Here is a 21167-nt window from a genome sequence, read left to right on the forward strand (position 1 = left end):
GATATAATATATTCAAAAGAAACCCATCCCTCCCAACCCCAGCCTGTGACTTGCACCGGCTCCCCCTCACACCAACACTGATTGCTAGCCACAGCCCTCAACCTGACCCACACTCCTTGCAGTAGGAAAAGGCTGAGAGAAATATAGAAATATATGTAAGGATCTGGACACAGGAATATACAAGAGATACCAGATACAGCACCAATATGATGACTGTAGTGTTCCATCAGCCATGCAACACTGGAGTGAAAAATGAAGTTAAGAGTAATAGCAGCCCTTTTCTAGTGTACAGTGTTTGATGTATTTGTGAGGCAGATCTGATCAGATTGTAGTGTACATGCACACACGCACATAGCTCAAGTTCACACAAGTTACACATTCATCAGTTCCTTCTCACTCTTTAAACTGCACACTATTCATCACAAACAAAATGATACTAAAGTACAGACTGTGCTTGGGCTGAGAGTGTGGGGCTGTGAGGGGCTGGTCAGTCTGCACCACAGGACCAACTCTCAGTCTAACCACACCAGTATAAAGGCAACAGTACTTGTTATAACAAAAACATCACAAAAACGAGTATAGTACTGTGAAGGATATTAAAGCCATTACTTAACATTGGGGTATGTCCAAACAAAAATAACATGTCCCTCAACAACTGAGAAACTGAGCTCAACACACAATTAGTGAACATTAGGTAATTAAATATATTCCAATTCTGAGATGTAGAGTTAGATAAACATGCAAGGTGCAAGTGTTTCTCCTGCTTATGAAGTCAGGAGGATAAAATAAATATACATTTGGTGCTCAGACAAACAGGCTACTGGTTAATGAACTCAAAAATTATGTACACTGTGAAACTATGTAGCAGGAAGGTGATCTTGTACTCTATCTCTAACTCAACTGTAGTCAACACGTGTCTATAACAAAGCCTGACGGAAAGTAAAGATGGAGTACAAAGTTTGGGTGAAAGGTGACAGACAAGTGAAGACTCTCACAGTTGATGGATGGACTATGTGATCAAGAAATGTGATAAACAAAACTGGTAGTCATTGTAGTAAGCACTATATGGATTAATATAATTCTTAGAATAAACGTACATACAACAAATAATTACATACAAGTTCCACATTTCCACATCCATAACTGCAGTTGGAGTGCCAGAATGGAAGGCAGAAAACATGCCAAAACTATAACCATTAGAAAACATCACATTTTCTATATCCCTCTTCAATGGTTCTTAGATGGCAGTGCTCAAACAACCTCTTCACACACTGTGGTGACTTGATGCTGCTGCTTCTCCATACTAACTGTATTAAGCCCCGTAATAACCACCAAGTAGGCTAACAAACTTATTTTTGTCCACCCTTGATGAAACTTTTGAAATATATTTATGTGCAAGACCATATGCTGGCTTATGTGCAGAGATATGTTCAAATCTGTTCTCTTTAAAATATTCAGTGTTCTATTATGAACAAAATAAGAACTAACTCACAGAACCAATATCTTCCCACCATGTGGCATTCCTCTTGACTTTCTGGCCCAGCGCAATAGTATCATTTTGTCCTCATTTAACTACGAGAGGTAACAACAACAACTTAATCACCAAGTTATTATTCAAGTCTTGAGTCCAACATAATGTAGTTACAAATTTAACCAAGTGAGGAGGAGAAATATGGCAATCACAAGCTAATGAGGGAAAAAAAAGATCACTACTCGCCTTCCCTCGGGGTGGAGGAGCACCACACAGCTGGAGGCTCTTGGTTCCTGTCTTGTTATCACTACTGAAGAACAATGGGGAAGTTGGGATTCCCTAATGGCTGAACACTGGCATTAGTCACAGAGATGGTCATGTCAGATGTCTACCAAATCATTCAACAAAGGTGATCTTTATTGCATCCCTAAAAAGTGGTTTACAAAGTAAAGTAATGGAATTCTAAGAGAAAATACATAATATGAATTAGTAATACAAATACTTCAATATTCACACTGGATTTGTCAAAGGCCGTATAAAATTAAGTATAAAATCTTAATGACAGTCCTAATGACCAGTTATCTACATTTCCTGACACTAAGCATCACTTGAGTTATTAATTTCACCATCTGATGAGAAATAAAATCTGATCAGTAAATGTCCGAGACCTTCAAGAAGCAACAGATAAATTTTTATATCACATAGTGAAAAAAAATTTAATACAAATAAATATTTATAAAAAAATAATTGCATAAATCAGATCTTTCATGCATCAAAACTTGGCATGAATAACAAGTACAAGTGATTTCTAAGCTCCGTGACAGAGAACCTCACCTGTGACATCTCTACAGGGGGTGACGGCTACCCTCCTGTTGATATAAAACCTTTTTATGTATATTTTGTAAATTTGCACTGGAATTTGAAGGGAAAAGACAAAGACAAACCTCACTACATGTGCAGACTTGGCTCCATGGATTCAGAGGTGGGTAAGGTCGCGTGTGGATACGTGTAGGAGAGTGCTGCAGGATGGGGTGTGGCCTGGCTCATCTCTAGCCTGCGCAGGTAAGTGGGATCAGCAGCTGCCATGTGGTGGGGGAGGTACGCCTGACTGACGTGTGGCGGCATCACTGTGGGATACGAGTACTCCTGCGGGAGGTACTGGGAGGCAGCAGGCAACTCGGCTTTCACTAGGTTCTCGTGACAGAGTTTAAATGTCTTATCTGCGCCAGTGGCAGGGGAGGAAGAGGAGGAGGGGAGGCTGGGTGTGGCCACTGGAGTAGGGGTGGCTGAATTAGAAGGCTGACCCTGATCACCTGGCCTCACAGCTTTGTCCAGTCTACTGAAGTAAGATGTGTCCCCATCTCTTTTACCATCCTTATCCTGCTGCTGGCTCTGACCTGAGGCATATGTTGGTCTTCTTGAGTCTTTGGAGGGTGCTTTCTCCACGGTGACATTTGGTGTCACCATCGGGGGCCCCTTGTCCTTTTCGCGGTCTGCTGACTTCTCAATAGACACCAGGGCCCGCGGAGACTCTGCAAATCTGCTGCGCCGTCTCTGTACTGGATTCCGCTTCGGCAAAATACCCCCAAATTTTTCCTGACTACGGTATATGCGGGATTCTGTGTTGAGCTTGCGTCGTATTGCATTTCTTACTTGTTTTTCATCTATGGCGGGAAAGTTCCGTATTGCATCATCTGCAAGACAGTTGAGATTAGTCCACAGAGGCTCTGAATCTGACAGAAACCAAGTGATCATCCTATGGTGTAAGATAACAGTCACATCATCCCTTGTATTTGAAGTGACAACATAATTTCAAATGGCACAGGACAAAGATATCACTAATAATTTTTTGACATATGCTAAATTCAAATTACAAAAAATTACATCATATTACTCAAATGTATATGGTGCTTTAGCATTGTGAAATAAAGGGAACACCAATGAGTCACTAAAAAATGCACACAAGACAACTCAGAGTTGATGATGAATAGAGCCACAAAGGATAGACTGAAGGGTGAGGGTGAGAGCCAAGCAGACCTCCACTACTGGCTGAGAGGAGCCTTACGTGTGATGACCCTGATGATGCAGGGGTCGAGCTGGTTCTTGTTGGAGGGTCCTTTGTCTTTGTTGGCAAAACATTCCCCCCCAGTGAGGGAGGAGGAGGCCAGCACTTCCACAGGAAAAAAGTACCGAAGGAGGTCATTGATGTAGCGATTGGCATTGGTGCGACGAAACTTAAAATAATCACTGGCAGGTATGGTTACTCCACCACCCAAGTCCAGCTGGGGGAAGGAAATGAAGGTGTTTAACTGGTGGGACTGATGATGATTCTGACACACATCACACAAAAATCTGTACCTGAAGTCATAGGTTACAAAATCCACAACTCAAGACTGGAAAAACCCAGTAATGGACTAACCATGTCTTCTGAAACCCTGGGCAAGTCAGGTATTGGCGCCGGAACATCATTGGTGCAGTCATCTGATATTATTGACGATATCTTGGGCTTCTTTGGGGTGGTGGTGGTGGTGGAGGTAGTGCTTGTGTGAAGAGGCTGATCATCAAGTTCACCATCTGAGAAGTTAACCAGGGAAGTTTCTGAATGGTCCATGTCGTAGGGTCGTTTCCGCTCTGGACTCACCATGACATTGGGCTCCAAGGCTCCCGACACCACTGACCGATCTGAGGTGGGTATTCCTCCATTCTCTGACAGTGCAGCCTCACGGGCAAACATTCCAAGGCCTCGGATCTGTCAGGAAGAAGGGGAAATGATACACAGTTATCTATATAACAATTTACATATTCCAAGCCAAGCCTTTAAATACAATGAAAGGCGAGTTATAATGTCACAAAAGATCATCAATGCCAGCTAAGATTACTAAAATGTCATGAGCTAGGACTGAATTTCCAAAGTTTAGACAAAAAAACCATATTACCAACCACCAGACACCCTATAGAACAATACTCCAAAACAGATTAGATAATGCCATACCTGCAGGCCTTCAGCAGTCTTGAGCAGGCCAGTAAGGGACTCCTGGGGGATGTGGACAACACCTCTATACATGAAGTCCAACAATGCTTCCATGTCCTCACTCTTGACATCCTTCATGTACACTACCAAAACATTACCAAAAGACAGTGAAGTCATGCACCAGGAAGAATAATTCTAATCTAAAAGTCTAATACCTATGAGACAGATCATATCAAGTAATTCTCATATCTACTTTGAATTTATAACAAAGAGCATGTTTCCCAGCTTTCCTAAATAAATAGCACAGCATGCTAACTCACCAATAGGGTGTTTGCAGGGGTTGGTGGTGAACATCTCCTTGAAGTACTCACTGCACATCGACAGGACAAACTTGTGGGCAGGGAACAGCTTGCCGTCACAAGCCAACGTGGCATCTATGAGGGATTCCTGCCGCGAAGATGTGTGGGATTGAATAACTGTATACTTCTCTTAGACACTCTATCAACTCAGTGTCTGAGATAAGATCTATGTACATCAAATATTAATTTATCACAGTATCAGTAACTTGACCAACCACACGAAACTTACCTCCTCTCGTAATGAGAACAGAAGCTGTGATAAGGTGGTGAGGTGGTTATTCCACCTCAAGGCTATCATCTCCTCATCTGAATTCGTCCTGAAAAAGTTATGGGCTTAATTTGAAGTTTCCAGTTTAGATTATAAGAAGCTAAAGGACAGACCAAGAATGTTTAGTGTAGAAGAGGAGGACATGCCAGACACTATCATCTCTGTTATGCACTCAGCACACAGAGACTAGTCTTTGACAGAAAAGCAAGTCATTCCATGGAGAATCAGGCTAATACCTTCTTAGGTCCTCCAATTAGCAGTCAAAATGCCAGAGGCACCTCTGCATTGGGGAGATCCTGAGGAGGGATTGGAGTGATGGCACAAGAAACAGATATGAGGTTGTGATTGGTCAAGTCCAATAGAGAAGACAGAGTGACAGTATAAGTAGAAGGAGGTTAAGAAAAGGTCAAGAATGTCGGGCATATCTCCAAGTCTGAAATATGGGTAGTATGATGCACCAGTTGTTATAGGTTATGGAGGATAGCAAAGTTAAAGGCTTGTTCACCAGGTTGGTCAGTGAAGGGAGAGGAAAGCCAAAGCTGGTGGTGAACACTGAAGTCTCCAAGAATGGAGATCTCTGCAAAAAGGAAAAGTCAGGGTGTGTTCCACTTCAGAAGTTAAATAATCAAAGAATTATTATAATCAGAGGAATTATGTGAAAGGTATACAGCACAGATAAATTTAGTTTGAGAGTAACTCTGTAGTCATAGCAAGATGGTGGAAAATTTGGAAGATTCAAGAACGTGGGGAAGAGAGCAAGTTAGGTTGTTGCACACAAAGATGCAACATCAAGCTCTGGATTGAAAATGAGAATAGAGAAAGTAGGCGGGAAAAGAGAAGGGGCTCCTGACACTTGCCTCAGTCACCAGTGTTTTGGTGAGGAGAGGTGGTGTTCCACAGATTGAGAATTAGATCTAAGGCCATGAATGTTGCAAAAGTTAATGAAGAAAAAGTTGAGGGAGCTGTCACGACACTTAGGGTCAACACCAAAAGAGCAGTCTGATCTGGGGACATCTATGGTCTCCTATCCAGACAGGGACTCCAAGGCTGGTGTATGAGCTGCCATATAATTTTGAATTCTGACAGAAGGGTATGCATGTGTTAAGTGCATGTTGAGTTGTGAAGGAAGAGAGTTGCCTTTAGAGGGCAGGTTGTGACTGTCCCCTTGTGTTGTGAGGCACAAAAGGAAATGTTCAGTGAGGTCACTCCTGGGTTATTGATAAGTTCACAGCACCTCCTGATCCAGTGCTTAAGATCTCACTGGGAGTAATTATCATTTCAGCAAGTGTCTACTGCTTCCTCCTGGGCAGTGAAAATGCTGATTTGGTTATCTGATTTTTTTTTTTTTATAGTCACTGGTCATTATCCACACATCATTTGGCAATTCTTATCATATGACTGGGTAAGCTGGCATGCTACGATCTTGACAAGTACTCAAACACTCTCCAATGGCAAGCCAATTTTAATATTCTACAAATAAAAATCTTGTCATGTACATTTTTTTCATTATATGCATTCAGTAAACTTTACAATGATTAAAGATTTTACAAAAGATCTCTTTTGGGTATAAAAACCCTTCTACACAGCTAGGAAAGTAATGTTTAAGGTATAAAAATCTGCAATTAAGAACATATCAAATATTAAAAGCATTTCAAGCTTAAAACCAAACTGTATCTAAGAGGCAATAATCAATGGGGTAACAATCCTTTTCTTTGTAAAACCAAACTCTGTCCAAACCTTTTGACAAGCAGTGCCTAGACTGTCATCAACAACCCTCCTATTTGATGCTCACTCAGTACTTTCACTTGCATGACACTTTCACGAGGTGAAGAAGCAAAGTCCACTCCACGTCCTGCATTAGCCTGGGCCTGCTGCACCCCCGCCCTGGAGGCTGCCCTTGTGACAGCCACTGCTGGGGTCAGCCTGGGCCGAACCACACCACCTGCCCGTCCACCACCACTACACACTCCCTAGCTACCATCCTGCATTGAGTCCTCCCACACCCATGCCTCGCCGCTTCATTCATTAAAGGCACAAGTGATTCATATTGGTTAAATATTGCATTAAACTGGCGAGCGCCATGACGCCGCCAGGGACGGGAGTGGTCGGGGCGCCAAGATGTGTGTTCCTCGTCCCGCCGCCATCACCGCCGCCCTTCACACTCACATGGCTGCCTTCTTGTTCTCCGCCAGCTTTTAGACCCTCAAACTAGGGCGTAAGAGGCCTAGAATGAAGGATTCAGCACAAAGATGAGCGAGGTGCAGCGCTCCTGGGTTCCTCCACCAATATGTAAACAAATGCCGGGGTGTGCAGGGCTGCCATTGGGCCATTGTGCGCAGGGTCCCTCCCCGCCAGCCAGTCACAACCCACTCGCCGCAGCGCCGCCTTCTCATTGGTCTTCCGTCACCGAGCGCCCAGGGAAGTGTGGCAGAGACGGGGAGGACAGGGGGAGGAGGGGATCACTGGGGGATCTTTACACCTTATGGCAAATTGTACTAATATGTAAATCACCCATGGTCACTTTAATGGCGGTGCATTTATGGGAAATGTTACTTTAAGGACGAAATATCTGCTACTGGGGGTTTTCTACGGTAAATGTGCATTCGAGTGAGGGCGAATTTTATATTTTATAGCAATGTGTGTGTGTGTGTGTGTGTGTGTGGTGTGTGTGTGTTGTCTTTCTTGTTTAGGAATGATATTTTTTTTTGTATTTATTTATTTTTCATGTAATTATAGCTCGTCAAAACTCATAACATCAATTAGGATCATGAAAAAAAAGATAAGATAAATAAAATAAAAATCCTGAAGAAATGAAGAATTGAATGCAGTACTCAAAATACATGTATTAATTGACTTTTCTATAGTAGGAGGTATATAGCAAGAAACGTATATATATATATATATATATATATATATATATATATATATATATATATATATATATATATATATATATATATATATATATATATATATATATATATATATATATATATATATATATATATATATATATATATATAAATGAATCATAACGCCCACAGAAGCAGACCGAATCCTCAAAATCTCGTGATGCTTCGGAGACAACTAAACCGGAGCCCTGCGTGTCTTGGCCAAAGCTCGTGTTATTTGACGTAAATGACGTGGACCAAGCTCTAATTGGTAAGTAATCCTCTCTTAACAGGGGATATTGATATTCTTACGTGCATGAATGGTGGTTGGAGTGAAGGAAGAGGTGGAAGTGAGCGAGCAGAGTGGAAGGAATGGCCATGTTAGTCTTTGAGGTTGACCACTTTGAAGGAAGTAATGTTACAGGCTCTAAGTTTATTTCCAAGCTACCTTTACAACTTTGCAATAAAACTGAACGTATGAATAGTGACAGGGATCAGGGATATATGAAAAGGCGAACGGAAGACAGCAGGAGAAAGGTTGAGAATTTGTGAACAGCAGTAGTCACATAGGGCGCGGTAATATTTTTTTATTTAGACAAACTAGTTCTAGGCCTGCTTTTAAATGTGTATCATTGCCACCCGGTTTTCAATCTTAGATAACACAGAAATAAGCCAAATTCTCGTCTATGGGGATAAATTTGTCATATATGTATTTCCTGATATATATATATATATATATATATATATATATATATATATATATATATATATATATATATATATATATATATATATATATATATATATATATATATATATATATATATATATATATATATATATATATATATATATATATATATATATATATATATATTATTTATTTATTTTTTTTTTTCATTCAGGTTTTCATTGGCATTCCCTTTTTGAAGTTAAGGTCACAAAAGTCAAAATGCGACCTGATATATTTGCCTAATCTTAACAAAGAACGACTTCACCACATGGGTCACAGTAATAGCTATAACCAATGCCAGACGAAACAGAGCACAGAGCATGTACAATATTTTGATCCTTCACACTGTAGGTGCAGAGGATGCCGAGGCTAACAAGAAAGACAAAGGGCACACCAGAGGGCAGTGGTGTCACTGGTGGCCTGGCAGAAGGAGGCAGCAGTGTACCATGTTCATCCCCCTCATACAGGACGCGGGCTAGGGTGGCAGCCTGGGCACATGGCTCGTGGGGAAGGGAAGGAACGGCTAGGAAGGTGACAGACTCCCCAGTGGATGCAGATGGAAACAGGAACCTTGAAGCTAAGGGTCATGGGAGCCGGATGGTGCTGGTGCAGGACCCAAGTAGAGTGAGAAGAGTGGCTGGCAACAATTTCCTGCAAACTGGCTCCTCAGGTCTCTCCATAGAGCAGCAGAGTACATGCAGCTATTTTCAGGATATTTCGTTGTTAGGTAAGAGGTCTGATCTCAAAACATTTCCTCTGCAACAGTGTCATCAGGATGCAAGGCAAGAGCAGGGTCTTGAAGTGCCAGTAAGGTGCAGCAGGATGGATAAGGATGTGGAGCAAGGCCAGAGCACTGAAACAACAGTAAAATGTGGGACAGACAGCTGCTCTGGTGCTAATGTAGAGTGTGTCAAGATACAACAAACTCCCCTCATGATGCTCAGTATTCAGAAAGTCAACTCTAAAGAGATATGGATCACCAGGTATGTTGGCCAGCAGCCAGGGCAGCAGCACCAAGGCTGTGCAGATGCAAGTGAACCCGTAATGGAGGAGGCAAAGACTTCCACAGTGCTGTCAGTCACAGAGCAGGAAATGCCTATGTCTCAAGGCTGTAGTGTTGGTAATATGATAAAGAAAACATCAGATGACAGGAGTTATGTCATTGATTCTGCGTTGTCTCCAGTGCCATCCTTTAGGGAAACCCTCAACCCAGCATATGACATGATGGAAAGTTATGCTGATCTAGTGGTGAAAGAAGGCTCATTTGGACCCTCCAGCTGCAGAATAAACAAAAACCCACCAGTTCTTTCTGTGTCCTCTACATGCACAATGCCAATGGTGTCTGTGACCTCTGCATATACTGTGCCAGTGCTGCCCATGTCCTCTGTATGTCCAGCACCAGGGATGTCTGTGTCTACTGTATGCACAGCGCCTTTTCCCACTAGTGCCTCAGACTACATGGATGACAAAGATGCCTTGGTGTTGCTCCGAAATACAGCATTTGAATCACTCTCAGAAGCAAGGGCAACAGAACCCAACATTTATGCAAGTTACCCAAGAGCCCAGTGCAGAATTACCCCAGTCACTGCTGGCTACAGAGACATGAGTATCCCAGACAGGCAAGACAGTAGCCTGCATGTAAACAGTATTGCTCAGAACGGCAGTGTTGGTGGTGGTGGTGACTCTGTGATTAATGTCATCCATTCAAATTTTAGCAACACAGGTGCACACCAGCTGGACCCCAGCAGTGGGTTGGTCAGCTTCCAGGGTGGCCAGGTGGTGTGGACTGCTCAGGACCCAAAATTCTCCATCACAAGCATCATACCAAGTGGCAAAAACTCAGAGGGCCTCATGGATTCCTTGCAAAATGGTGAAGTAGGAAATAGTGTCAGTGCCCCTTCAGATGTGAGGCAAACAGAGTCAGCAGTACAAGAGCAAGAGTACTTGTATGTGGAGACTAATCACATCACTCACATGATTGATGAGTACTTGAGTAAAGATGCATGTCACAGTGAGGCAGACTCAAGGATGCAGGGTGTCAACTATAAGGGTTCAAACTATTTAGCTCATAGCAGAGATGCAATTGTCCTTAATGAAACTGAAAGGAATTGTACTTCAGTAGGAACAGGAGACATTTTTGGCACCTCTAGTAAAAAAGTATGCTGCACGAGAGCCCGAGGTGTTGGGGAGCTAAGACTCCTCTCTGAGGGGGAAGATACGTCTGCCTTGCCTCCCACACTGAGTGACTTGATGCCCGAGGATGAGGGTGGACTGAATGACTTCACACCATCAGATCAAGATTACACCTTACTACCACTCTGGACATTCAGTGGGGATGAGGGAAACAGTCATGGATTTGACATTGAGAAGCCACAAGTCTCCGGCAGTGTGATGAGAACAACATGCATTGATTCCACCATTACTTGTCCAAAGACCACAAGCTCTGAAGATGGTAATTTCAGTGTGAATGATTTCAATGATCTACTTGATTCACTCCTTCAGGATACTGATAAAGAAAAAGGAAGAAGTCACACAGAAATGAAACATACCTTTTATGAAAATACAGATTTTCCTGCCTGTCACATAACAAGTGAAGAAACACCTGTTAAAGAAACAACTGAGTATATTTTGAGAGACATGAACAGAATGAGGCTTGGTGTAGGCCTGGCAAAAAGTGAGCCTTGCCCCAAACCTGTTCTGGCCCAGGTGGAGGAAGACCCAAGTGAAAACATTGTTATTCTGGGGCCTGATGCTTTCCAGCGCCTACCCAAGCCTACCACAAAGACTCTTCAAGGGAACTGCCTAATTCCAAATCTCGCCACAGCTGGAAAAGTTCCCCACACTGTATCTTTTAAGACGGTGCCAGCTGTTCGGACACCTGTCATTCAGAATATAACCACTGTATACAGACCCAGTGTGCAGCCGACCACCACCACCACTACTGCCAAACAGTCACAGCCACAAGAGAATACCAATTATGTCAAGATATTGCCTAAGGGTTCTTCAGACAGCTGTAGCACAAAGAAACCAAGTGAAGCATCATGTCACCATCCATCAACATTGGTGCCAGCTCCGCAGATCAAAAGTAGCTGCCATGTGTCCAAGAAGACAGAGATGGTTTTGCCTGTTGGAGGAACTGGCATGAGCATAATCATCCCTAAGTGCACTCCTGTGAGCATTGCCTCCTTTGTACATCCCAGAAGCCATGACGTAAATACCAAAACAGTCCCTGATCATACGTGGCCAGGAGTGAAGAGCACCCCAGAGGAAGAGGATGCTGTATTGCTTCAAGCCACCAATGCTCCAGCCACAATGAGTGATGAATTGTGCTTAAATGTGAAGAAAGCAGACATTACCCCAGCAGTAACAAAGCTGAGCAAGGTGCCCATCTTGACCTCATCCTCAGCAGAGTTGGTGCCTCTCTTGTCCTCAGTGCCGCTTGTGCTTCTGGCTCCCGTCAGTGAACAGTCTCTCATGATCCGCTCAGTACCAGAAAGCATCCTTTTATGCAACACTAGTGCACCTTCAGTATCAGGTTATGGTGCTCAAGCCACAAGGAAAGCAGGAACAAAATGTTGCCTTACAATTCCTGTTCATCCTAATGCCAGCAAAAATGAAAAGATAGATTCTGCCGTGTGTTCTCCACAAATCAGTGCAACATCTGGCTTGAAAAGCAGTAGTGTTACCTCTTCAAGCACCATACAGACAAGAGCTCATAGTCAGAGGAGTGCAGAGACCAAAACTGTGGCAGATTCTTGGAAACACCAGCCAAGAAAGAAACCTTACTCTGATTCTGTCAAGACCAGGAAATTGCTACAAGAGGATCTGAAGGAGTTACTTCCAAACTTCTCAGATTCTATACTCACCGTTCTAGACTTGCCACCAAGGGCCGTCCACCGTGGCTTCTTCTACATGGGAGAGGTGAAGGCACTGCGCAACCAGGCACTTGGTATTCAGCTGGAGACGCTTTACAGAGACCATGTTTATTCCTGCACATCAGAGACCTGCCTAACTTGTGTTGCTTTCTGTGACCAGAAGGCAGCTCTCTCACAGGCTGAGAGGGAGGTGCATGTCCCTGGTATAGAGAAAACAGGTGACAAGAGAAAGAAGCAGTTAAGAGGAAAAAGAACAAAGGGTTATGACAGTGAGGATGAAGATGAGCTGCTCTTCAGCTCTCCGTCCCCACAGCCAGTGAAGAAAAGGGATAATAAATGGGATGAATCTGTTGACCAGGAAAATGTGCACTCAAGTAACATAAAGGAAACCAATGAAATACATTCCATTCTGCCAGAGAGGAGTAGTCAGGTGTGGGGAGAAGTCAGAATGAAGCGTTCCAAGTCAGATACCAACCTTCCCCTTCATAGCAAGAAAACAAAAGTCATAAGGGAACACCATAGATACAGCTATGATGACTCCTGCCTTACCTCTCACTTCCTTCCTTTGAGCCCATCAAGAACCTCTCCCAGACCATCACTCAGGAGGTGGAAGAAGTTGACTACCAGGAAGGAAGTGCCTCAAAAAACCAAACATCATACATATTCTCTGAGAAGTGACCAGTGGGCCTCCCTCATTAGAGCAACTCTTGCTGATTTGAGGTTGAAGCAAAAATTAGAAAGAGGTAATGTGTACATTTCTCCATGGTGATTCAATATTGAGATTTGAGTTCTACATATTTGCCTGTGGTTGTGACCTTTTTGTTTTACTTGAGTTTTACGTGTTACCTTGAGTGATATAATTTTGTGGCTTGAATTTGTTTTTCTTCTGAGAGTTTATTCCCTGGACAGGTCATGTGCCGTACAGTGAGGGGCAAGAGGAAGGAGAAAGCAAGACATTGTGTGGCAGTCTCCCTCAAGATACCATTGTTGTGGACATTCTCTCCATCACTGTTGGGACACATGATCTCAGTGTCCAGGGAGAGCCTCCTTACTGTTCCAAGCTCTACGTCTGCTTCTCTGATAGGTATTGGATTGCTTAAGTTTTTTTTTTTTTTTTTTTTTTTTAGGAGGAACACTGGTCAAAGGCAACAAAAATCCAATAAAAAAAAAGAAGCCCAGTGAGATGCCAGTCCCATAAAAGGTTCCAAAGCAGTAGTCAAAAATTGAAGGATAAATGTCTTGAAACCTCCCTCTTGAAGGAATTCAAGTCATAGGAAGGTGGAAATACAGAAGCAGTCAGGAGTCCCAGAATTTACCAGAGAAAGGGATGAATGATTGAGAATACTGGTTAACTCTTGCATTAGAAAGGTGGACAGAATAAGGGTGAGAGAAAGAAGAAAGTCTTGTGCAACGAGGCCTTGGGAGGAGAGGAGGCTTGCAGTTAGCAATATCAGAAGAGCATTTAGCATGAAAATAGCAGTAGAAGAGACAGCTAGAGATGCAACATTGTGGCAATGAGAGAGAGGCTGAAGACAGTCAGAGGAGAGGAGTTGATGAGACGAAAAGCTTTTGATTCCATCCTGTCTAGAAGAGTGGTATGAGTGGAACCCCCCCAGACATGTAAAGCATACTCCATACATGGACAGATAAGGCCCTTGTACAGAGTTAGCAGCTGGGAAGTGAGAAAAACTGGTGGAGATGTCTCAGAATGCCTAACTTCATAGAAGCTGTTTTAGCTAGAGATAAGATGTGAAGTTTCCAGTTCAGATTGTAAGTAAAGGGCAGACTGAGGATGTTTGGTGTAGAAGAGGGGCACAGTTGAGTGTCATTGAAGAAGAGGGGATAGTTATCTGGAAGGTTGTGTCGAGTTGATAGATGAAGGAATTGAGTTTTTGAGGCATTGAACAATACCAAGTTTGCTCTGCCCCAATCAGAAATTTTAGAAAGATAAGAAGTCAGGCATTCTGTGGCTTCCCTGCATGAAATGGTGACTTCCTGAAGTGTTGCATGTCTATGAAAAGATGTGGAAAAGTGCAGGATGGTATCATCAGTGTGGGAGTGGATAGGACAAGAAGTTTGGTTTAGAAGGTCATTGATGAACAATAAGAAGAGAGTGGGTGACAGGACAGAACCCTGAGGAACACCACTGTTAATAGATTTAGAAGAAGAACAGTGACCGTCTACCACAGCAGCAATAGAACAGTTAGAAAGGAAACGAGATGAAGTTACAGAGAGAAGGATAGAAGCAGTAGGAGGATAGTTTGTAAATCAAAGCTTTGTGCCAGACTCTATCAAAAGCTTTTGATATGTCCAAGGCAACAGCAAAAGTTTCACCAAAATCTCTAAAAGAGGATGACCAAGACTCAGTAAGGAAAGCCAGAAGATCACCAGTAGAGCAGCCTTGATGGAACCCATACTGGCAGTCACATAGAAGGTTGTGAAGTGATAGATGTTTAAGAATCTTCCTGTTGAGGATAGATTCAAAAACTTTAGATAGGCAGGGAATTAAAGAAATAGGAACGTAGTTTGAGGGATTAGAATGGTCACCCTTTTTAGGAACAGGCTGAATGTAGGCAAACTTCCAGCAAGAAGGAAAGGTAGATGTTGACAGGCAGAGTTGAAAGAGTTTGACAAAGCACAGAGGCACAGTTTCGGAGAACAATAGGAGGGACCCCATCAGGTCCATAAGCCTTCCAAGGGTTTAGGTCAGCAAAGGCATGGAAAACATCATTGCGAAGAATTTTAATAGGTAGCATTAAGTAGTCAGAGGTTGGAGGAGAGGGAGGAACAAGCCCTGAATTGTCCAAGGTAGAGTTTTTAGCAAAGGTTTGAGCAAAGAATTCAGCTTTAGAGATAGATGTGATAGCAGTGGTGCCATCTGGTTGAAATAAAGGAGGAAAAGAAGAAGCAGGAAAGTTATTGGAGATATTTTTGGCTAGATGCCAGAAGTTGTGAGGGTAGTAAGATCTTGAAAGATTTTGACACTTTCTATTAATGAAGGAGTTTTTGGCTAGTTGGAGAACAGACTTGGCATGGTTCCGGACAGAAATATAAAGTGCATGAGATTCTGGTAATGGGGTACCTTTTGTGGGCCACCTCTCTATCATGTATGGCATGAGAACATGCTGTGTTAAAACAAGGTTTGGAACAAAGGTTTAGGTCAAGAAAAAGAGTGAGGAATGTACACCTCCATGCCAGACACTATCACTTCTGTTATGCGCTTGGCACACAAAGATGGGTCCCTGACATGGAAGCAGTAGTCATTCCAAGGAAAATCAACAAAATACCTCCTCAGGTCCCCACAACTAGCAGAGGCAAAACACCAGAGGCACCTTTGCTTAGGAGGATCCTGAGGAAGGATTGGAGCAATAGGACAAGATACTGATATGAGATTGTGATCGGAGGAGCCCAACAGAGAAGAGAGGGTGACAGCATAAGCAGAAGGATTAGAGGTCAGGAAAAGGTCAAGAATGTTGGGCGTATCTCCAAGACAGTCAGGAATACAAGTAGGTTGTTGCACCAGTTGCTATAGGTCGTGGAGGATAGCAAAGTTGAAGGCTAGTTCACCAGGATGGTCAGTGAAGGGAGAGGAAAGCCAAAGCTGGTGGTGAACATTGAAGTCTCCAAGAATGGAGATCTCTGCAAAAGGGAAGAAAGGGAGGCTTGCAAGGCCTCTGTATAGGGAGAGTCAAGTAGATGACAAAAAATATTGAAAATCTTATTTTGCAATTGATGGAATAGATTGCTTTGAAACAGAGAAGTGAAAATGTTCAAATATCTGATTTTCAGAAAATTGGTGTATGCCCTTAGCACAAGGAAGCAGGCTGTGAATCGCAGTGAAGAGGACATGTCACCAAGAACAAGGAGTAAAGCCAAAGAAGCATTGATGAAGGAGGCACAGCATGCACGGATAAGCTCACCACCACAGGATAAAGTCGCCCCGCATCCCTTCATCTTCATTGTCGTGCCGTTTGACTCCCTGCTGTCCTTGAACGTCACCTCCAAAAGAGTATTTGATTTGATATGTTGTTGTTGAATATATTTATAATAAAGGAAGAAAATGGAATATAAAGAAAGATGTTCTTAATGTTTAATAATTGTAGTAACTTCAGATTTGAAGTAATGAAATGTTGCACCTAGCATAGTCAAGTTTAAACTGAAAAATAAATGTTTGAAGTCAGTGATTCCTTATGTCACCTCCACTGTGATGTGCAGGTGGTGGTGGTGGTGGACACCCTTCCCTCCATCTGCCTCATGACTTGGAAGGAAGGCTGTTGGTTGAGCCTCTCCCAGAACCACCCAGTCAGCCCCGCCTGCCGGTCCCACCTGGCCCTCACCAAGGCCCTGCTGGCAGTGTTCCCCATGCACCAGGTTCTGTGTGGCTCAGGCTTACCCTCACCACTCACAGCATTGGCTACAGGAAGTACTGTTGAGACTAACCTGGTATAACCCTGAGTGTTGGAAATGCAAAACTTTTTTTTTTTTTCTCTCCATGCATTTTGTATACCATGTTAGAGTTTTCCCAATTGTACATCCTTACAGTGTAGTGATGATTGATTTATGAGGAGAATATTGTTATGCTTATTGTACATTAGTGTTCTTCCTATATGACTGATCTTATTGTGATGGGAGCAGTTTAGTCTAAATCTAGCAAGAAGAGTTTGTCAGTTAAGTGGAGGTTGTCATTAAATACTTAATTTATTATTATTTATTGATGTATTTTTAATTATTATATTTTGTTTTGTATTAGTCTTTATGTACTTCAATTATTATTTATTTATTTTTTAACTATTGTGTTTTTTTGTATTTTTGTTTAATTTGTGTACTTTATGTGCTTATCTTTTTCTCCAGCTGGTGCTACGAGAAATGCAGAGTGAGGCCTTGCAGAGGAGTCTGGCCAAATCCTCTGTGTGGTTCAGACAGATACTAGACTGCTCTTCTCCTATCCAGGGTGACCACATTCCCTCTTGGGCCCTCCCTTCCCCTGCTGTACTGGGTGACCTCACCTCCACTGGTTTGCCCACCACACCCTCCCTCACCTCCATCACTTCCCCTAGCATACCATCCTTCACCTCCACCACCTTGTCTAGCTCACCATCCTGCACCTCTGCCCTCACGTCCACCTTCACGTCCACTTCCGCTCTCACCTCTGTCCTCCACAAGTCAGCCACTTCCAGCACCTTGTTAAGTAAGTGGTCAGAAGTATTGTCTCATCAGTTTCATTTGTGACTGTTTGATTTCTTCTACTTTTATCATATTCTCTTGTAGTGTCATATGAAGAAATAAGAATAACTTGGCAAAATCTTGGCCTCTTTAGAAAGGTTACTTGTGTTTTTATTTTGTTGTTCATCTTTCATAGCCATACAAGAAGTAGGTCAGTGTGTAGAGGAAGTATTGCCTTATTAACCCATTTATAGCTGATTTCTTCTACTTTTGCCTTTTCTTGTACTGTCATTGTTAATTTTTTCACTCTTGTCCTCAGCCATTGCCCTTCATACATAAAAGTAAATAAATAAAATAAGAAATGAAGATAACCCAACAATATCTAAAAAGATGATTGCTGTTTTTACTCTGCTGTTCACTCTTTATAGCCATTCCAGAAGCAGGCCAGTGTTCAGAGGAGGCTCACCAAGTACAGACCCTGAGTCCTATGGTGTGTGGTGCAGGAGCCTCCCTTAGCTCCTCTGCCCCCAGCACTGAAGCACCAATTGTATCAGCTGTGAGAAGTGTCCTACAGGCTAATGTAAGACTTGCTGTTTGTACTGTAATAGTAATATTGTAAATTGTAATTCTATTGTGTACTGTATGTTGGAAAGACAATCCTATAGATACTTCAGTATTTTGCCTTTTATGCCTACGGAGCTTTAGTTAAACTGGAAAGATGCTTGTTTATTGATTATTTTGTCTTCTATATGTAAAGAACTTTGGTTATGTATTTATGGCTCTAGATTGAAAGCTTGTTATGTGTTCTGTGGATCTGTATATTATTGTTATGCTTTACAGGGCTAAGAATTTGAATGATGTGTGTATGAGTGTGTGGGATGCTCTGTGTGGGATTGCTTGCCTGGTGTAGAGATAAATGCTTTTATACACAACTGCTTGATGATGTAAAGCATATTTTTTTTGCTGCTGAGATGATTTCATGGCTGGTACTGTGTTATGCATTGCTTCATTACTTCCTTTCATGACTAATATTGTGTTATGCATGGATTCACTTCTTCGTGCTGGGTGGTGTGTGGCTTCAGGGATTAATGCATGCCCTGCCCATCAGCCATCCCTTGCAGTATCCTCCCAATATCCCTCAGGAGGAAGGCTGCTCCTGTAAGGGAATGTGTCGGTAAGCACTGAGCGTTTTGTCTTTTAGAGGAAAAATGTATGTGACTTGCCTTCTGCACTCATAATATTCTACTCTGCTCATGGGTGCCATTTTATGCTGCTTGCTTTTTCAGACTTCTGGTTTATGCATATTGTTAACTTACTGAGTTCTTTATGTCCTATCTTGTTGCTATCACTAAAATGGATGCTTGATGTGGTCATTTTCATGGTGCTTCTTATTTTGAATCCTATGCAATTAGATATGACTTCACTCATTTATTTAACATAATGAAAGATAAGACAAATGGATAGAGTATGTTGTGTAGGAAAATGCAGGATGATAGAGTACTACTACACACCAACTCCACACACAACTGTTCCTTCACTTCTCTTCACTCACCTCCAGAACAAGAGAGTGTCCCTGTGCCCGGGCAGGTGGTGTGTGCCTTCCCAAGCTCTCCTGTTTCTGCCAGGAGTGTGACAACCCCCTCAATGTGTTGCACACCTTTGGCCTGGATGTGTGCCTGGCTCGCACAGACAAGTGCCTGATGCAGAACCTTTACAGTTATAATGTGAGTACCAGTGCTTTTGATCAGTTATAGGTAAATTTTCTATTTTTTTTTTTTTTTTTTTTTTTTTTTGAAATAATTAATGTCTTTGCAGGCACAGTGTGAATATCAATGGTCTTGATCAGTTATGGGTTAATTCTTTAGCATTGGTCAGTTTTTTAAGTATTAGATGCTTCTGACCTTATTTCCCCTCGTGTGCTTCCTGCAGCTGGCTGGGCTGTGCACCCTGCTGGTGTCTCCCGTGGTGCTGCCATGCTGTGGAGCATCACCCAAACTATTTCACATCATCCCCGGCACAGTGGCATGTGCAGTGTGCAGCACACCTGTCAGCTACTCCTGGTGCAGCCACCACATCCACCTGCAGGGCCTTTGTCCTCGTAACCACTGCATTAAGTGTTGGTGCTGCAAGCCTGTCTTCCACACACACTGCCAGGTATGTCACTACTTTACCTTGTACTTGTTACTTGATGGCCAAGCCTGGTGCTCAAAATAGTGTTGTGGCTTAACAGTTAGATTTTTGCAATCACATAATTAACCCCAGAAGCTCACAACCACTGTGTTAAGGCATGTACTCTGAAATTTTCTTGCCTCCAGAATAGATATAAAGGTGTCCTGGGGATTGCTCTCCCACATCTAGTCTGGACTGCTGATCAGATCAGATGTGGGGGAAGGAAATGGGTTGGTTTGGTGTGATGCAGTCTTGGTGACTCAGTGTTTTGGTTTTGGTCTAATTCAGGTTTTCATTTTGTGTGTTTGCAGAGGTGTGAGCAGTGCACCAGGTCTGTGCTGCAGGGACAGTGTGCAGAATGTGGCACTAATAAGTCAAAATAAGTAAATTTTTGTGTTTTGTTTCCTAAAATGGTTCCATGGTTGAATATGTTTACTTTGATTTTCTTACGAGAAATAGTTTTTTCATGTAATTTAAAACTAAATGTTCATGTTACATATATGAAAATATCATGTGGACAATAATGCGCATGAAGTACTGATTGCCAGTACAGTGATGTGAAACTGTTGACTGAACTGTGGAAAGGCAGTGCCAACCCATTACTTGTCTGCTTAATGAAGGTCATAGAATGAACCTGTTTCTGGTTGATAAGGTAATGAAACTTGGTTTCCCTGTTAATTTCATGTGATTTTGTAAGGACACTTCCAGGCACTATGATGATAGGACTCCAAAAGTCTTTTCTTATCACCCCAAACTAAACATAATTCATGTCAGTTTTGTGGAATGGATAAGCATGTACTGAATGCTTGAATCCTTTAGTGTGTAGCAGTAATTAATTCCAGTTACTTGTTTAAGTAAAAAGTAGGCATGTCTTGACTCTTTGTTGTCTCCTTGGGCCACAAAAAGGTTGTCTAGGAAACTAGCATGTGGGAATGACTCGGGTAATTATCATGCCATGGGAAAACTCTTACCTGGAATAAATGCAAAAACAATAGTGAGTTGTTTTGATAGCATAGAAAAGTGCTAATCCTTTGGCGCACACACATACAAAAAAAAAAAAAAAATAAATAAATAAATAAATAAATAAAATATAATAAGGAAAGAAAAATGTATACAGTTTTGCATTTTAGGCTTCTACCAGGGTTCTTTTTTTTCAGTAGTACAGTTTTAAACAATGCCATATAACTATCGAAAAAAAAAAAAAAGTGGGCAAGGATTGGACAGAAACAGCCTCATTGCTATTATGTTCATTATTTATTTATTTTTT

General features: G+C 42.2%; 2 protein-coding genes across 6 annotated transcripts; one reads left to right on the forward strand and one right to left on the reverse strand.

Annotated features, from left to right (window-relative positions):
- Positions 1 to 1595: 1595 nt before the first annotated feature.
- Positions 1596 to 7459, reverse strand: LOC135114874 (uncharacterized). Of its 2 annotated transcripts, none has more exons than XM_064031070.1 (7): positions 7236 to 7459; positions 5031 to 5118; positions 4763 to 4889; positions 4464 to 4585; positions 3891 to 4220; positions 3537 to 3753; positions 1596 to 3165 (listed from the first exon to the last, which is right to left on the reverse strand). In XM_064031070.1, coding segments are annotated over exons 1-7 (1632 nt in total). In that variant the 5' UTR covers positions 7238 to 7459; the 3' UTR covers positions 1596 to 2419. The 2 variants fall into 2 exon arrangements, with proteins under 2 accessions (XP_063887140.1, XP_063887141.1); XM_064031071.1 differs by lacking the exon at positions 7236 to 7459 and adding an exon at positions 6807 to 7229.
- Positions 7460 to 8101: 642 nt separating this feature from the next.
- Positions 8102 to 20894, forward strand: LOC135114875 (uncharacterized). 4 transcript variants are annotated; one of them, XM_064031072.1, is made up of 11 exons: positions 8102 to 8231; positions 9045 to 13311; positions 13478 to 13652; positions 16358 to 16577; positions 16784 to 17011; positions 17420 to 17756; positions 18160 to 18311; positions 18814 to 18905; positions 19290 to 19455; positions 19661 to 19885; positions 20212 to 20894. In XM_064031072.1, exons 2-11 carry the CDS (start codon positions 9054 to 9056, stop codon positions 20281 to 20283), a joined length of 5925 nt encoding a protein of 1974 aa, XP_063887142.1. In that variant the 5' UTR covers positions 8102 to 8231; positions 9045 to 9053; the 3' UTR covers positions 20284 to 20894. The 4 variants fall into 4 exon arrangements, with proteins under 4 accessions (XP_063887142.1, XP_063887143.1, XP_063887144.1 ...); XM_064031073.1 differs by having other exon boundaries at positions 18172 to 18311; XM_064031074.1 differs by having other exon boundaries at positions 16784 to 16939.
- Positions 20895 to 21167: the final 273 nt, after the last annotated feature.

The sequence above is a fragment of the Scylla paramamosain genome, chromosome 28 (assembly GCF_035594125.1).
Source record: "Scylla paramamosain isolate STU-SP2022 chromosome 28, ASM3559412v1, whole genome shotgun sequence".
NCBI classification, from domain to species: domain Eukaryota; kingdom Metazoa; phylum Arthropoda; class Malacostraca; order Decapoda; family Portunidae; genus Scylla; species Scylla paramamosain.

Coding starts and splice junctions, on each gene's coding strand:
- LOC135114875 (XM_064031072.1), top strand. CDS start 9,054: ATGCCGAGGCTAACAAGAAAGACAAAGGGCACACCAGAGGGCAGTGGT. Junction 17,012..17,419: donor GTACTGTTGAGACTAACCTG/GTATAACCCTGA, acceptor CTTTTTCTCCAG/CTGGTGCTACGAGAAATGCA. Junction 19,886..20,211: donor TCTTCCACACACACTGCCAG/GTATGTCACTAC, acceptor GTGTGTTTGCAG/AGGTGTGAGCAGTGCACCAG.
- LOC135114874 (XM_064031070.1), bottom strand. Junction 4,221..4,463: donor AGACTGCTGAAGGCCTGCAG/GTATGGCATTAT, acceptor TCTTCCTGACAG/ATCCGAGGCCTTGGAATGTT. Junction 3,754..3,890: donor CCAGGGTTTCAGAAGACATG/GTTAGTCCATTA, acceptor TCCTTCCCCCAG/CTGGACTTGGGTGGTGGAGT.